Below are 18,403 nucleotides of genomic sequence, written 5' to 3' on the forward strand. Positions count from 1 at the left end.
GAAAGTTATGGGAGTTAAAAGAGCATTAAATGGGCTTTAAAATGTTATCAAATTTAAGAATATTGCTTTTTATTTTACTATGTTTTTCTTATTCTTTGTGGACCTTTGAAGGTCCGAATTGAGCCACGTTCTCCTAAATCTTGGCTCAGATCTAATTCTCCGATTTCTACTCAATGCATTTTACGTCGTAGGTTGTTAAGAGCCTTAAATCTTTGTAAGTTTTTTAGAACTTTTAGTTTCTAATACTCAAAATTAATTTAAGCTTACCTATATTCTGAAAAGGAATTATAAAATTTTTATACTTTTGTCATTCAATAATTCGAGAAATTCGTTTTTGTTTTCATTTAGCTTGAAAATATGAAAATTTACTTTGCATTTAAACAAACAGTTTTCCAATTTAAATATTTTATTTAGAAAGAAAGTAAAAGGACTAAAAGAAATATTGAAAATTTGGTTATTTTTTTCTCACAAACATTTGTTCTTCTACTATTTATCACAGATATCTAGGGCGGAATTCACTACTCAGTCGGGCTTAAAAATTTAAGTCGCTTTTTAAGTCTGTCTTAAGGTTTTAAGTCAGTTGTTTTAAGTCTGGCTTAATATTTTAAAACCGACTTAAAAATAGTAAGTTAGACTTGAAAAAAATGACTTTAAACCTTAAGACCAACTAGAAAACCGACTTAAAGTTTTTAACCCGACAAAGTAGTGAATTCCACCCCTAATCAATACGTAATTCATTGATTTTAAGCTTAAGTTTTTCTAAAAAAAATCTAAGCTTTCTAGCTTCGTAACTGAATTTTATGGAAAATGAATAATTTTCTCAGTTCCTTTAACTCTTTAGTTCCTAAAACTGCTCCAAACCTCCCTTTATTCCCCTAATTTTGTAGATTTTGTATTAACGACATCATAATGCTCAAAAAATATGAATAAAGCTCTCAGAATTATTATTTTCTACAAACTTTTAATCTTTATCGTAAATCTATTAACATCACAACTCTGTATCATAATGCTAACTAATAGTTTTGATTTTCACTGTATTGGAGCTCATCTCATCTCGATTATATTCGTCGTTTGTGTGCTCAGGTGCGATTGTCGTCATTTTGTCGGTGCTACGCTAGATAGCGTCGTTTTGGGATGACGATGGTATATAAAAGGTGTGGCCTCGACTAGCCCATTCAAAAAGTTCCTCTGTCTCCACAATTCATTTAAATTTTGAATGAAGAATCAATTTTTTTTTCAACTCAAAGCTCGACAAAAACTTAACTTTTTTCTTCTTTTTTTTTGGCTTCTTGCAGGTAAATCGGGCAACAGCAAAGACATCTGCGGCGATGACAAACACAAAGAGGATGGGGATCCGTGGAATGTGGAAGCTCAAGCTGCATTTCTGGGGCCCAATTTGTGGGACAAAACCCTCCCCTATGATGCCGACCTCAAGGTACACCAAGTTAGTAACTTTCCAGTTCTCTTTTGTGAACTCTTTAAGTTTCCTCCGTGAACGGATAAGACTGCCACTGTGGACCCAGCCCATCCCCACAAACCCCCCTAGCTTTTCCCATTCCTTCCGGAAAATGGGGGATGGGATTTGGTGTGACACAGATAGCAGGGAGACAGCACAAAAGGAATTTTCAGGATGTTACTCAATCAAACCACGTCTGTGTGTGTGAGGGAGTTCTCTGAATTTACAAGAAGATTAAGATATTGCCTCCAATAAGGTGGTCGAGGAAGGGAGGGGGATATAGAGGGATTGCTTGTTATTGATTGAAAGGGATTTTCATGGGAGCTTTATTTTGGATTAATCACATTGAGAAGTGGATTTGGGGGACATTTTGTCAATTCAATTGAGTATGAGGAAGGAGTTAGGCTTTAACGTCTTTGGGGAGAAGAAGGTGCTAAGAAAATTTCCTTAAAATTTTTAATGTTTGTTCCTGAATATTTCTAAACTTTTCTTAATATTTCTGAATATTTTTAGCTATTCGAGAAAATTTCTAAACGTTCGAGAATATTTCTTAAGATGCGAAAATATTTTTAAATGCTCCCTAATTTTTCTAACTATTTGAATTTTTTTTAAAAGTTCGAGAATATTTTGAAAAATTTATTAATATTTCTCTAAAACTTAATAAATATTTCTAAATCTTCGTTATTGGGTGAAATTTACTAGTCAGACATTTAAAAGTTTTCTAAAGTTTATTAAGGTTTTCTGAAGATTCTTTAAGTTTTCATTAGAATGTCTTAAAGTTTCTTAAGTCTCTTTAAGAATAAACTTAAAATTTTCCAGGAAAAATTTAAGATTCTTAGTTCTTCTTAAGGGAAACTTAAGATTTCTTAAGTAAGTCAAGCTAAAAGCATATTTTTGATGAATTTTACAACTTCCAATGTCCGAAAGCGATCAGAAAAAAATCATCGAAAAATGTGGATTTAGTCGTATTCAGCCTGACTAAAGATATCGTAGGTTTCGCTTAAGAAAACTTAAATATCTTAAATGTTTCTAAGAAAATCTTAAGTTTTTTCTTAAAGAATTTGTTTATATTTGTTTTAAAATTCTTGAGTATTTCAAAATGTTCTAGATTCTGCAAAAAAAAAATCGTCAAAAAACCCTCCAATTCTGCAACAATCTTCACATTTCTCTCAAACAAATTAACCAAAATATAACAACATTTAAAATTTCCCCTCAATGCCTCTCCGAAGAAATAAAATATGGGAATGTTCTGTGAGAGAGAGTTAAATGTTCTCGAAATAGAAAGCAAAATGTGTGTGGAGTGATTCGTCGAGGCAGAAGATTTTGGATGCATCTGGCATTGCAATTGTCTGTGGATGATAATTGATCGGTTATTTCTGGGCATGATGGTGGTGGTGGTTTGTTGGAAAATCAATTTGCGACAGAGCAAATGTATAAATGTTCGTGCCAGTTTGCAAGACATTTTATTCGAATATTTTATCGTAGAAAGAAAATTCATCTCAAGCCCTCGCATCCAATTGAATCGAGTTTCCTCCAGATTTTTCTCAAACTCTACGCGCGAATGGTTTAGTTGTTAATTTTCTTTCACGTCCACACCCACCCACGTGATAATGTGGGAGAAAATTAACATCATGACAGGGAATTTTTCTCTAGAATTCTTTTAAATTTTTCTTTCGCTTCTTAACCCTTTGATTGGGGAAATTCGAGGCTCAATTGAAGGGCTTTTCAGTGTACAAAAGAAAATTGTTTGTTTCCAACTCTCAATGAAACAACATTTTCCTCTCCTTCTTGCCAAATTGAGAATAAAAAAATCTTTTTTAGTTGAATTCATTTACTCGGCGTTTCTGTGATGAAATTTATGTCTCTTCGTGGACCATTATATGTGCGGCGGCCACAGTGAGTCTCGACGGACGCAGCTAAACTTCTCTCGTGCGTGTACATTAATTTCCTCAACAAATGACGTCACTCTGGGGCAGACGCATCGTATAAATCTCAAGAACTGCGTGCCATAAATTCCACTCACAATTCCTCCGTGAAAGAAAAAGGAAAAAAAATAACATCGAAGGAGAATTTTCACATAATTTTCCCGTATTTTGTCTTTAATTTAAATTAGCTCCTTAAAAATAATAAAATGGAGAATTAATTTGTTGGGTAGTACCTTTGGGGATACTTTCCATGCGGAGCTTTTAATTAGCTTTGTACAAAGGATTTCTTTGTGCCACAGACAGGAAGCTTTTTATTGTGAATTTTATTAGCTCTTCGTCAGTCTCAATTAATGACTTTTATATGGGATTTTAAAGGGTTCTCTAAATAGGATGAGTCTCTATGTAGACTCTACTGACCGTTAATACTTAATTTTCTGAAGAAAGTGGAAATCAAGACTTAATAAATGTTTTAATTTCTTTTATATTCTTGCAAAGTGTTAAAGGCTGTTGATTTAAAATTTAGAAAAAGAAAGCATTTTTCTTAAAGTTTTTAATTTAATTTAATATTTTAGCAAACTTTGAAGTAAAAATAATTCAAATTTTTCAAATTTCTTCCTTCCATCATCTCTTTTAGATATTTTCTGCCAATTTGTTCCTACATTGTATCTCCAATTAAATATTTAAAATCCCTTTTCTTATTTCCTTTTTCCGCATTTTATCATTCATAAAAGCCGTGGAATTTAGGGTAATGAAATGCATGAAATAAAAAAAGAAAGAAAAAATTGCGACCATTAGCAAAACGGTTATAGTTTGAAGAAAGTAATTAATTTAGATGTAATAGGAAAAGGTCTAAGAATAACCTTAAACAATTAACTCTGAGACATTGTGAGCTATTAAAATTCCTTTATTACCTTTATTATCACTCAAAATATATGTAGATTTAAATGTTATATTGCTTTTCATTTTATTTTCACTTTTATTCTCTCTCTGGGAAGTTTGTGGTTTCCTCAAATGTTTGAGTTGTTTAACATGATATTTTAATGAAGAAATTTGGGACTTTTGCTTTTTGTTTATTTTTTCTCAGTGTCTTAATATAAGAAAATTCAGAGAACTCCTCGAAATTAAAGAAAAAGAAAAGAATTCTTGCAAAAAGCTTTTTTTTTTATTTTGTTCTTTGCAAAGCTTCTTTATAAATTATTCAATTTAAATTGTTAATTTTGTATTAAATCTTTGTTAAAAATATTCCTTTTGTAGTACGTGGACTTGGATGAATTCCTGTCGGAGAACAATATTCCAGTGGACGGCCTACCGGGTGGGCATTTGGGCCACAGCAATGGTCTCGGCCACAGATCCGACTCCCTGGGTCACAGTGCGGGTCTCTCACTTGGCCTCAGTCAGGTGACCACGAAGCGCGAGCGCTCACCCTCACCCTCCGACTGTGTCAGTCCGGACACGATGAACCCCCCATCGCCGGCGGAATCAAGTAAGTATACAGAGCCGTCGGCCGCTATGGCCCAATAAAGGGGAAGTTGATGGTGAGAGAGCCACTGCAAAGTATATTCCCAGGACTGACTGACTGACACACCAAATCATACTTAATTGTTGTTCTCTGTGAACCAATCTGCTGTGAAAAAGTACCTCCACACAAAAAGGGACTGTTGGACTCTTTAAAATTCAAATTTAAATCCATATAGAAAATTCACAGAGACATGACGATACAAATGGTGTCAGGTGTGAGTTCACAAAAACTCATTGCTTTTAATCGTTTGTTTTTTAATCAATTAAATTCTTCGATCTTTCAATCCAAACAAAGAGTCTAACAGAAATCTCAGCTCCTGGAGTTTGTCATATAAGCTGCCTCTGTTGACTATCTCAGGCTATCCCGCCGCCATTTTGAATTTCAAGACCTGGGACATAGAAATCCTATGGCAAAATACCCTCAATCGTGTCAATGTCCATTCAGATCAGTTTTAACGTTCACATGTTTTTCTTGCGAATCTCCGCTGAATTTCATCTTTCGCCTTTGTGTGTGCGTGTGCGTCTTTAATCTTGTCTCCCTTCTCTATTCCTAACCTCATTTATTTTCATCATAACCTCAAGTTTTTTTTTCATCCTAACTTCGTTTCTTTTCTTTAATCTTATTTTATTCTTAATTTCATTTTTTTCAGTCTTAATTTTTTACTTTCTAGGCTTAATTTTTAACCTTCTTTAGGCAACTTTATTCCCTCTAAGTCTAATTTTGCTTGTATTAAGCTCAACTTAGTTGATCCGAACCTTAGTTTTTCATTTCTTTTTTAAACTTCTAACGTCTTTTTAATTCAAATCTTTCTTCCTAACCTCAATTGTTGTCTTCATAATCTCATTTTAATTGATCCAAATTCTCTCTTTTTTATACTTTTAAACTTCTTTTGTGCTTTTCTAACTTCATATTGTTTTTTTTTTCTCTCTGAGGGCTTCAACTAAATTCAAAAATTACCACACATTAGCGTGAATGATGAATGAATGTTTTTACTTTTTTTTCTTTCTCTGATTAAACAAAAAAAAATCTTTTTTTTTTTAAATTCTTTTATAATTATTTTTTTGTTGAAATTTGAAATTGCAAAAAAACTGTGGACAAGTCCCCCAAAAATAGTTGACTTTAGTTTTCGATGTTGCAGCCTTTTCATTTGCATCATCTGGTAGAGATTTTGATCCACGTACACGCGCGTTTTCAGATGAGGAGCTCAAACCACAACCAATGATCAAAAAATCTAGGAAGCAATTTGTTCCAGAAGAGCTGAAAGATGACAAGTACTGGGCACGCCGACGAAAGAACAACATTGCCGCGAAGCGTTCGAGGGACGCCCGGCGACAGAAGGAGAATCAAATAGCCATGAGGGCGAGATACCTGGAAAAAGAGGTGGGTGGAATTTCAACAAAAATAACCTTTAAATTTCTGTTATTTTTAAAATTTAAATGGGGAAAGGAAAATGATTTGTTGTGCCTTATTTTAGGTTTTGTAGAAAGTTTTTTTTTTGAGTTTTTCGGTGAATTAAAAACTCAGAAAACAATTAATTGAGTCAACAAATGCTCAATCATGATTTAGTCAGTCAGATTGCTCTATGATTGATCAATAATTGATAAAACATAAGATCACTGAATCTGATTGCTCAATAATTGATCCTCTATGTGGACCGAATATTGATTCATTAATGAAACAATCAATATCAAGTTAATTTGAGTTCAATAAATTTTTCATTCAAGTATGATTGGCAGAATATGTTTACTAAATTAAGTTAAAAAGAATAGAAGAAATTTTGAGAAATAATCATTGAAAAAAATGCATGAAAAGGTCAGTTAATTTCAAAGATTTAAATGGGGAAAGGTAAATGTTGTGCCGTGAACTAATTCAATTGATTGAGCATTGAGCCAACAAATGCTCAATTATGATTGAGTCAATAAGATTGCTTTACGATTTGTTTAATAATTGAAAAACATAAGATCACTCAATCTGATTGCTCAATAATTGACTCTATGTGTGGAATGAACATTGATTCATTATTGGAACAATCAATATTGACTCAATTTGAGCTCAATTAATTTTCCATCAGTTTGATTGGCCAAATCTATTTACTGGGTTAAGTTACAAATAAAAATCATTGAAAATAATGCATGAAACGGTCGTTTTCAGATCATACTCCCCTACATTTGATCAAAATAATTTTCCAAAATGACTTTTAAATCATTATTAATGAATTTTCCTTTCTGTGTCCATTAATTATCTTTCAGAATATGAGTTTACAGCAAGAAGTTGATCAGCTACGACAGGAGAACCTGGAGCTTCGTTCTCGCCTCTCAAAATATCAAGAAGTGTAATTAATCCAAGACTTTTTAAGAAGAAGAAAAAATCCATCACACCCCCACACACACACATCTTGTTTCATCACATTGGACACACTTTTTTTTGGCCACACGGGCGCTCCAGCCCACAGCTGGGGCGAAGACTAAAAGCACGCGCCAAAAGCTTCTGGGAAGGAGCTTTGAGGAGTCCATTGATGCGGGTTTTTTGCGGCAAGAAAAACAGCATAAGCCCCCATCTTGTGGGCACACCATGAGCAACGACAAAAAATGAGAGAAAAACCTAGTTTAATTGTCATTTAATTTCATTGGATTTAGTGGATAAACTCGTTTAATTAATCATGATTTAATTTCTAAGGCTAAACTTGTTAGTGACGGTGATGTGTCGATGAAATTTTCTTCTCGAACGCCATTCAAGTTGGCCCAATCCAGGCTATACACTATGCCCTGGAAAAGCCTAAAGAAAAACGGTTGGAATACCAAAAGCCACTGCCGATTAGAAGAAGTTCCTCTGGGAACGATGGGGGAGGGAAAATTGTAAAAAGAAAAAAAATTGGGGGATATTCATGTGAAATTTTTAATCACAAATCACGTCGAATATTAATTAGGATGAAGTATTTTAAGAGCCGAAAATAAACCACCTTTAAGACAACAACAAAACCAACTTGAATGCGTCGAAGTTGTGAAGAAGTTAGATGAAAAAAATCTTTAGCTGTTTTTCTTTCTCAGCCGATCAAACACACAGGAAAAGAAAAATCTCTGAGAGATGATTAAAAAATCCCATTTAATTTGCACGCCGTAATGAGGAATAATGAGAAAATAAGTAAAGTTCTGTGCACAGTAATGATGATGGCTTAAAGTTCTTGAATTAAATTTTTATTTCCTCATTTTCTTTGGCTCAAGATGTTTCAGCAAAAATTAATTTAAAATGAAAATTAGAAAAATCCTCAAATGGTTAATTGAAAAAATAAATCAAGAGAAAGAAATCCAGCAAAGGTTCTCTCCTTAGGAAAAAAAAGGCAGCAAAAGTTGACTGATGTTAAACAAAAAAACTAATTAAATGAGAAGCAATCAGTCAGAGTTTATTTTGTAATGAAAAAAAAAATGTTGTTAATTCTTTTTGATAAATGCGTTTTTGGGTGAAAGTGCGCGAAAAAACCACCTGGAAAATGGAATATGAAATCCTGAGAGGATGGAAAATTCTCAAAGATCTCTGTTGATTCGCAAAAACGATCATAGGAATAGTTAAAATCATAATTTTTTGTACCATTTTTTTAGAATCTAATTGAGAAGCTTTATAACCATGAAAAAAAAGTTTGTATGATATTTTTTTTTTTTTCAATTGGTCTCCATGCTGTTTGTATTTTTGTTTTAATTAATCATTAACCCTCGTGCGCATTTGGGGTTGAACCCTCTCTTGAAGAGAAAGGATAATCCAAGGAATTTTGTGCTTGATCTTGTACGGATCAGTGAGGCTCATTAAACGGAATAAATTCAAAAGAATGGGGTTTAATTTAAATGTGCACGAGGTGTAAAAGTTCACGTGCAAGGCTTTAACTGCAGAAATTAGGGATTTTTTTAAACACTAAACTTCTGTCCTAATATTTCTAAAGATTTCTAGAATATTTACAAAGATTTTTATTGATTTAACAAAATATTTGAATTAGTTTTTCTTTCGGAACTAATGTAAAATCTATTGATCGGGAGTTAACCTCTTAAAAACAGGCCTTCAAATACTCCCTCCGAAAAGCGACTATTATTAGAAGACCTGGGGCTGTATTCTCTAAGAGCGAAAAACTCTCGTGATAAACTCCCGAAGGCTTTTTGCAGGGAAAAAGTGAGGAAAACTTCACGGGAGCTACTTTTAAAACGCTAAAGCCTCCAGGAGTTTATCACGGGAGTTTTTCACTATTAGAGATTTCATGTCCTGGTTTAGATCTGTTACCTAAATTGCAAAGTGCAATGGCACTCTCAGAAGGACATTCACAAGACTGGCATAAAAGCTCAAACCGGACTCGCTGAACTAGTTTAAAGTTGGTCCTGGTACATCGCGTTTGAAGTACTGCAGTACAGGTACCTGAGCACTGCATGATGCTTCGTCATCATTCTTCTTGTGTTTTTTTCCAAAGTCCCTCAAAATTGTAAACACTGATGCACTTCTTTCTTCTGTTGTCTTGAGATAGTTTTATCGCCATCTTGCACATGGGGCAGGTAATCGTTGCAAAAAATGAAGACCTACTTACTTCAATTTTTACTTCTTAGCTATCAAAATCTTATTTAAAGATGTTCTTCAAAGCGGTGTGCAGCTTATCTTTAATATCATCCGTTTCATTCGGTCTTGTACGCTTAGTATTGGATTGAGCTGGAGGAACGTGGTCATCCGAAACTTTTCTCTTTGTGGCATTGGTAGAGAATTGATTTCTCATCGATTTCAACGCTTTTTCAATTAGAGTTTTGTGCCCTTGTGGGATTTTAAACAATTCCGGCTTCGAAGTATAAATACCAAAGTACTCTTAGTAGGGCGTGCCACATATTTTCGTCAAATCTTCCCGGACACTTTTCTCAATCTCATCGTATGTTTCTGCTTTATGGTTCGAAAAGATTGTTGTGAGCTATACCCACAAAATTGTAGCACATTTTTGTGATGTAATGTAGATAGGTGGCGCTATAGGCAAAACATGCTATTCATTATAATAAAGACAGTTTAAGAGTGAACTCTACAATTTTTGAGGTATGTTGAAAGTGGATGCTTCTCATCCAATGACGCAAAAAATTTTTTTGCATTTTCATCAGAGCGATAGTCATATGCTGGATATAATTATAATATCATAAGACTCGCCTGAAATCTCCATTTTTTGTAGGACTGCAGTCTGACTTTTAACTCGTGACTAATATTATTATCACATGTTGAATCCCTTTACTAATAACAAAACCAGAATTTGGGCCTAATTCAGCGACCAAGAAACCCTTAAAATCTTTGAATTTTGTACTGAAATTTCAAGATTTCAAAAGAATTTCAAGGGTTTCTTGGTAGTTGAATAAGGCCCTTAATTTCGTTTTAATTTTTGTTTTATTTGAATATTTTTCACTAAAACTGAGAGTACACAACAGCTTACGCACAGAAATATGCGGAATACTTGTTTCTTTTGCGTCTTTATTCGGTTAGTTATTTGCCCCTCAATTTTTTTCTATTTCTTTTTTTCATTTTTAAACAATTCCTCTACAATCAAATTCTTCTACTTTTCTTCTTCAGTTCTAAATTAAGTCAATAGTTAAGCAAACTAAAGCCTCGCACGTGAATGAACCCTTAGTGCAATGTGGCAGCTAAAAGATTATTATATCCCTAAAATAATGCAAAGTTGTGTTTAAATTTTTTTTATAAAATAAATTTAAAACCTCTTCTGTGAAATTTCACTTCCATTTTTCAGTTCATTTTTTATATATAAAATAATTACAAAAAAAAAGAGTTTATCAATAGAAGAAAAATAAATTTAAAAAAAAATGAAATATACAACGTAGTCTGATTAGGCATTATTAACACATTCATTGAGTAGTTATTAAACAAAAAGAAAAAGAATGAAAAACACTTAGAATGGATTTTAGAGATGAAAAAAATTAAAAGTTTTAGATTGATGAGATGTAGTTGATGAGAAAAATTGAAAATAAGGAAAAAATAAATAAATAAAAAATTGCAGAGAATTAAAACAAGTTGTGTAGCTCCTAAGTCTCGTTATAAATTTGCTAATTCAGTTCCCATTTGCATTGATGATGGATAAAAAAACACAATTATTAATAAATAAATAAAATTATATATAATATTGTAATGTTAAATTGAGAAATATTTGTACAATAATAGCAAATAGTGTAAAATGTAATTGTAAATTTTTTGAATATAAATAGTGATGAAGAGTATATATAGAATGGAATTATGTTTAAATGAAATTAAAAAAAAATAATTATATCCAATTATTACTAAAAAAAAAACAAGTTACTGTAGAAATATTTTTTTGTTTTTACTTTTTGTTTGTTGTATCTTTTTTTTGTTAGAGATAAGTACGAGTGAGCGAGAGAGTGTGGGATGTTCAAGTGAAGAAGAAGAAATACCAAAAGCTCTTTTCCTTCCCTCACCCGCTACTTTTAAATGTATCTCAAATTTTTTAAATGAAATTTAGTACCAAGAAAAAAATAAACCAACCTGAATAAGAAGGTTGGAATGGCGCGCAAGTTACCAATTTAGTGGTGGAATTGTTACACAATTTTTATTCGTTGAGCTGTGACGTGTAAGGAGGGCGAATGACGTGAATTATGTTGAATTTTACGATCTGTCAAACTTTCTTCTGTCAATTTGACTGTAAATTAACTTCTATCAAATTTTTATTGAAGATTTAAAAAAAAGCTCGTGTCTTTGGTTCTCATATAAAACATTACCAGCTGTCAAAATTGTAATAACTGTCAAAAAAATAACAGTTCTCAAAGAAAGAACAAATGTCAAAAGATGAAAACTTTTCATTTAAAATAAAGTATAAAAAGAACTTTAAAAAAAAGACCTAAAACTGTATATATGTCTAACTGACAGTTGTCAAATAAACGTCAAACGTCAAAATACAACATTTTGCACGTCAAAACATCCCTCAGCAACACAGCAGAAGACCATGAGATGTTTATTGAGTTTCGTATAGGAATTAATTGTGAGAGAATGTAATTAAAAAAAAATAAAAACAATTGATACGTAAAACGTGAAATATTTTATATTAGCAAAAAATCGTTACCATTTCGTACCCATATTATTTTTACAACTGCTAATAATTTCATTACCACCCACTGTAGACTAATGATCGTTTTTTTTTTGTATAGTTTTCTTTGATTTATTTAGTTTAATAATTTTGGGGATATTATTTTTTTCTGCACAAAAAAGGACTTTTGCAAAATTCTCACGCGACGAAGCGATGGGGCAGTGTTAAAATTAAAAGGAAAAAGAAAAGCATTTTGTGTAATCTTCTGAGAATTTCTAAAAAAAAGAATTAAGAACAAAAACTCACCCAAAATCCCGCCAAAATTTTCCGAAAAATATTTCTTTGTTTCCTCCACACAGAAGGTTTCCAAAATAATGTCCAAATGTCCGTCCTTTTGCACTGATTTGTTGAAATTTTGATGAGAGAGAAATTTATGAGAATTTGTACAAAAAAAAATTGTCGCACGATTTAAAAGAAAATTAATAAAAAGAAAAATAAATTGAAAGCAATTTGAAGATTACACAAAACTGTGAAAGTTTTTACATCATTTTCTAGAGAGACAAAATTTTTTAAATGTTATCAAAAAAATAAATAGAGAAAACATTTAAAAACTACAAAACAGAGAACAATAAGAAACAAGAATAAAATCTAAGAGAGAGAGCGAATGAGAGAATATCCATGTAATTAAAATGCTAAAGACGTGCAAGAAACGAGGAAAAAAATCTAAATGAAGAGACTCACACCAATATTGCTGTTGAGGTGAATTAATAAGGAAAATAAGAAGAAAATGTTTATAATAAATTACCATAAAAATACTATAAATTGTAGAGAAATAATAAATTGTGCAATTATCGATGATTAAAAACATGTTAAATGGATGGCTAAAGAGCACACTACGTTATTTTTTCTTTTTAATTTCATTGATTTAAATGGAGAATTAAAACTCCTGATAAAATTGCAAGAAAAGGAATTCTGTAGGGTCGCTTTGGGGGCTTTGAAATAAAAAAAAACAACTTCAAATTAAAACAATAAAATGTCTTATTTTCTCAATATTTTGTAAATATTTATTTTGAAATATTTTTGAGAATATAAATTTTGAAGAAATAATTTCATTGAAGCTCTGAGAATATTATCCCGCTTTGTGGATGAAGATTTTTTTTCTACTAATCAAAGAAGGGTTTTTATTTCTAATGAAAAAGAAAATTCTTAAAACAAATCTTTAAAAAAATCTTCTTTTTGAAGAAGAGAGTTGAATTTAACTATTAAGAATTTAAAAATTAAATGGAAGCATCTGGTTAAATCGGTTTCATCCCTTTTATCTTTCAGAATTTTTTTAAATAAGCTTTTTTTTAGAGACAATTAAGTTAAATTTAAAAAAAAAATTAAGAACTTTTTAAGAACAAAATAGTTAAGAAAGATAACGTTTTTTTTTTCAAAGGCTTTCTCGGCTGTCTTCCCTGGCTGACTTCCCTTTAGCCGATTTGATTTTCGAGCTATATAATTTTTCTTATCTTAAATTTTCTTTTAACCTAATGGAAATTTTAGCCTAACTTTATGCTCAATTTTCATTGCTAACAATTTTTTTTCTTTGCCTAACTTGAAGGCGAATTTTCTACTCTAAATAAATTTTTAAAATCTGACTTGAGGGATTTGAGCACAAAAAATGTGAAAATCCTTCAAACCTAGCATCTGGTAACAGAGTTAAGACCTCGTAACTAACCCCTGGCGACTTTACAGAATCCCCCCTCCACCCCTTATGCCGAATAAATACCCATAAAATGAAATAAATTCCAAATAAGTAAAATGCAAAATCTCTCTCAGAAAGCTTGAGCACAATTTCCAAAAAATGTCTTTCACGCATTATTGGGGGAGATTAGCCCAATAAATTGAAGAAAAAACTTCAAAAGATAAAATAATGAGAGAGTCTAATAACACAATAACGCTTATAGAGAGATGGATGGATGAATATAAAGAGAAAGAGAAAAAAATAAATTTTTAAAACAATTTTTGGATGAACTTTTAAAGTGCCTGATAATGGATTTTGTAAGCATTGTCGCTAAACGGCCAATTTGTTGATCGTGTGTGTAAAAAAAAATGTGGAGAAATTAAAGTGAAGAAAATAATATTTTGTACAAAATAAAGGTGAAGAAATGTGGAAAAATAATCAAATGATTTTTCCTCAAAAAAGCATTTTCTTGTCTTCAGTGAATTTTCTTGGCATCAAATTGAAAAAATTAAAGAAAATTTTCATTGGAGGTGCTGTGAAGGCAATTTGATGGCATGAAAATTATCTTCAGGAAGCACTCTGAGGATTACTAGAAGAAATCCTTGAGAGAGACTCCTGCTAAGAGACAAGAAAATGCAAAAGAAGTGAAGAAAGATTGCAAATGGTGCGTAGTATTTTGAGAAATTAATAGAAGAAAAAACATTCTCATTAACCTTCCTTAATAGAAGATTTATTCTTTAGCCAAACATCGCCCTAAGTTGCCACTAATTTCGGCATTTTCTTTCCTTAAAAAACCCGCCCGTTTTTTTCTAATCAAGTTTAGAGAAAGAAAATCTCTGATTTGTATTAAAAAAAATATAAAGAAACTTTTAGCTCAACCCATATAGCGAAACTATTTAAGAAAAAACAACAATTTTAGAACAAAAAAAAATGTAATGGAATTTTCTCTCTTTAGAAGAACAAAGCACTCAAACTACCAGAAAATGCTTTGTCTGTTTGTCTTAAGAAAAAAAATGGTAAATAAAGAAAATTCATGAGAAAAAGCTCTGCAAAAAATTAGTAGCAAAATATAGAAGGCAAAAAAAAATACTAATTGTAGCAAAAAGGTACCACTAAAAATAATTTCATAATGAAGAAAAAAATTAGTAACCATCAAACAAAGAAAAAACATTCGCTCTACATTTAAAGAAAGAACCCCTATGTACATGATTACCTATAAAAGCTGAAAATAAAAAGTAAATTGATTAAAGAAACTATAGTTATATACTCAGATACATAGAGGTTAATTAACTAAAAGAAAAAAATTTAATTCTGGTAGGAAATACTTTTTTACAAAGAAAAAAAAAAGATTGGTGGAGTTCTTTTGTACAGATCATGGTCAAAAATAGTGAACCAATGCTTTGGGAAGCTTTTAAATTATCTCTAAAAATATTTTGAAAATTTTTTTTTTTTACCTTTGACTAGGTTTTCTTTAGTAAAAGCTCTAATAATCATTTTCTTGAGAGAATTCAATAAAAAAATTTTTTAATCAAAATCAGTCAAGCAGTCCGCTTCTCTGCTAATTGCTTTTAGTTTTTTTTTTAAAGTAATTTCCCCCCAAATGATTCATTATTTTAGACCAAGATCTGTATATTCGTCATTTTCTTTTCCTCTATTTTAGATCAGCAAAAGCACAAAAGCTGTGCTAAAAAAAACATGAAAAATGTGCAGTTAAAAGGCAGTTAAGGAGTAAGTTTAATGTAAAAAGAATAAGAAGGGACACCCACTGTAAAATAAAAAAAAAAACATTAAGTGACTAATAATGCGAAGCATTAAGAAGAACAAGTTGAGTTTTAGTTAAATTTAAATGAAGAAAATGAATGCAAAATGAAGTGCTAGGGCGCATAAAAACACATTAATAAGGACTAATTGAGAAACCTACTTAACATCGATGGATGTTGGCTTTAGCGTTATCACCGTTAGTGAATAAAAATGAAGAAAAAAAAAGAACATTGCATATAAAAAAACGTTACACTCAAAGAACACATGAAGACACCCACACCACATTGAAGAAATACTTTATGAATAAAAAAAAAAGAAAAGAAATACCATGATTAATATTAATTATATTGAATAATATTAATTGAATGAACACACACACAAACAGTAAGAGATGTGTAATTTTTGTGATGAAATAAAAATAAACGTTCAAATTACAGAAGTTTAAAAAAAAACTCTGGCTTTTCCTTATTCGTTGAAATTCTAGGGAGGTTTGCGGAGAAAATTCATCGGAAGTCTTGTAATTTGTTAGTTTACAGCCTCCAAGAGTCATCAAATGGATTTAAAAAATATTTCTGAGTAAGTAATATTTTGATAATTTTAAGTTTTTAAGAAATAATCGTTATATTAGAACAATTCGTTAAAGTTTTAACCCTTTGAAGACCACGGAGACATTAATTATATTTTTAAAATAATTTCCAGTTATGAAAACTGCTAGAATTTGCTTATAGTTAACGTATTAAGTCTCCAAAGGATGGTTAAACTGAGAGAAAGGTTTTTAATTTTGCAGCCAAATGTTTATTTAACCCTTTTGGGATTACTAAACTCGTACTCACATTCAGAACTAGAAAATTTTTAACAAATTTTAATCGTGTAAATTCACATTAAAGAACTGCTTATTAGTTACATGCTTCGAGAACCTATAGACTCCATAAGGTGTCCAAATTTCAGTTTTTTATTGGATAATTCGGAAAGTCACAAAACCGCTAGAATTAGTTTTTTATTCTACAATAAAATTAAGTAAATTATATTTTACTGCAATAATATGTATAAAAATGCAGTAATATTGCTAAAATAAAGCTATTAAAGTAAGTAAAATACGATAGAAAGAGTTAGATTTAGATAAAACTTAATGATTTGTGTCAAAATAAAACTTATTTAATTGCTAAACAAGTACGATAAACTACGAATTTTTTTTTTGAAATTTCTTTTATGCTAATTAAATTAACAAATCCATTGTCTTAAAATTCTAGCAGTTTGAAATAAGATTTTACATAAAATATAATACTTTGAATTGAACGTCTATAGACATATACGTCTATATACGTATACTGACATTTAATGGTCTCCAAAGGGTTAAAGACTTCTAAGAACGTCATAAAAATCAATAAACTATTAAAATTTCCTAAAAGTCTTATAAATACGTGATTAGAAAACAATGTTACAACATTCAAGAAAAAAAAACGATAAAAAATTACAAAAATCGTAAAAGCTGTTCTAAACACGGGAAAATCGGATGAAAAAGCAATTTAAATTTTCCAACAGAAACTCAAAAAATATTTCAATTCTGTACTAAACTTTTCCATTCGATCATAGCTCTCAACCTCTCACTACTAAACCCAAGTAAGCTTTTCTGAGCTTTCCTTGAGCTTTTTGTTATGTATTTTTATCTCTCTCCCATGTCGCGTGCTATATATCGTCTCTTTTGGTGTGAAACAGAAAAATCTTCAAGTTGTCTCACTTGCCGAATCCACAAAACGTGCTCAACGCACACAAACATGTGCTAAAAGTTTGGTATTTGTGTGTATGTTCTGTGTATATTTTTGTGCCTCCACAAGAAGTTCAAATCGTCACATAATTTCTTGCGGGAGAGACTGAACTTGATTTTCCCATCATTTCTCCCCGTATTTTTTGGGGGAGGGTGGTGTAGTGCTCAAAAGCCATCCATGTGGATGTAATGTGAACTCCCCAACCAAGCCCCCATTAGCGTTTGTTCAATCGTGCGGCAATACCCCGGAGAACCCGGAAAACGTGAGATTTTCCCTTGTTGGCTGCCGAAGAACATTTTCCATGTCATACACAAATTTTCGGGTCTAAAAGCTACACTAATGTTGGTTGTGTGTATGTATGTGCGCGACAGCGATTACCTAACAAATGTACGCATGAAGTGTGTTTTACAATTCTCACAACTCTGTGTTCTTTCGGTGTGATTACAAAACACTTTTTTTCCTCCCAATTCAGAGAGACTCTCAAAAGTGATCTTGTTTTCCCAATTCTGTGTGATTTTGTGGAAAATCCATTGACTTTTCACGGCTAGAGGGTGAGAAAGTGTTTTCCTTGATCTATTTCCCACGGAGGACTATTTGTGGAAGGAACATTTGATTGTGAATTCCCAGTGGAGTGGCCGGGTTCTCTCTGAGGTGAGTTTTTCCTTCTTCTTCGGGCTTTTTTTTTTGGCAGCAGCTGCCACGGAGGGATGTGATATAATAATGTGATTATGGGAGGGAGATTAAAATGATTATAAAAGTCCAATCAATTGAGCAATTTAAGCTCTCTCTCGGAAAGCTTTGGCTTTCTTGCGTGTGGGGGAGGATTTGTACAGACAATCAACCCCCGTAAAGTTTGTGTCCAGCAGACGTCTGTGCGCGATAAATTAATTGTGCCATCATCTGCGAAATGTAACAGGCACTCGAACAGTGTGTAGAGAGAATTGATAATTCGATTATGTCATATGTACAATTTTTTTTCTCTTCTCTCCTCACAAGAGGCCACGTGTGATGCAACCATCTGCATTTTCGCGCGACACTCCCCTCGCAATGGGGGCGCCTGGTGCTTACCCTCTGAGAATTTTTCCTCCCCAAATGCATCATCCCACTCTACATAGAAATTCATCAAAAACTCCTCACTGTTGCCTCCAGAATTTTTCCGCACCCAAATTGTTACGTAAAAAAAAATCTCCAAAGAATTT

The 18,403-nt window shown here is 31.9% G+C and overlaps 2 protein-coding genes across 16 annotated transcripts in view; both read left to right on the top strand.

Moving 5' to 3' along the window:
• The window catches only part of LOC129793035 (hepatic leukemia factor), a 94,543-nt gene extending 78,653 nt beyond the window's left edge, over nt 1–15,890 (top strand). For 3 of the 15 annotated variants that reach the window (XM_055832576.1, XM_055832579.1, XM_055832567.1), the window contains 4 exons: nt 1,296–1,444; nt 4,636–4,864; nt 6,024–6,280; nt 7,150–15,890. In XM_055832576.1, coding sequence (XP_055688551.1) covers nt 1,296–1,444; nt 4,636–4,864; nt 6,024–6,280; nt 7,150–7,236 — 722 coding nt within the window. In that variant the 3' untranslated portion in view covers nt 7,237–15,890. The remainder of the gene's footprint in view (nt 1–1,295; nt 1,445–4,635; nt 4,865–6,023; nt 6,281–7,149) is intronic. The other 12 variants (XM_055832577.1, XM_055832580.1, XM_055832569.1 and 9 more) reach the window with 7 other exon arrangements.
• A 1,365-nt stretch (nt 15,891–17,255) lies between these two features.
• Nucleotides 17,256–18,403, top strand: part of LOC129793021 (LON peptidase N-terminal domain and RING finger protein 3) — a 77,512-nt gene continuing 76,364 nt past the window's right edge. Inside the window, exon 1 of the mRNA XM_055832545.1 lies at nt 17,256–17,855. The gene's annotated coding sequence lies outside the window, so the exon portion shown is untranslated. The remainder of the gene's footprint in view (nt 17,856–18,403) is intronic.

This window comes from Lutzomyia longipalpis, chromosome 3 (assembly GCF_024334085.1).
Source record: "Lutzomyia longipalpis isolate SR_M1_2022 chromosome 3, ASM2433408v1".
Classification (NCBI taxonomy): Eukaryota; Metazoa; Arthropoda; class Insecta; order Diptera; family Psychodidae; genus Lutzomyia; species Lutzomyia longipalpis.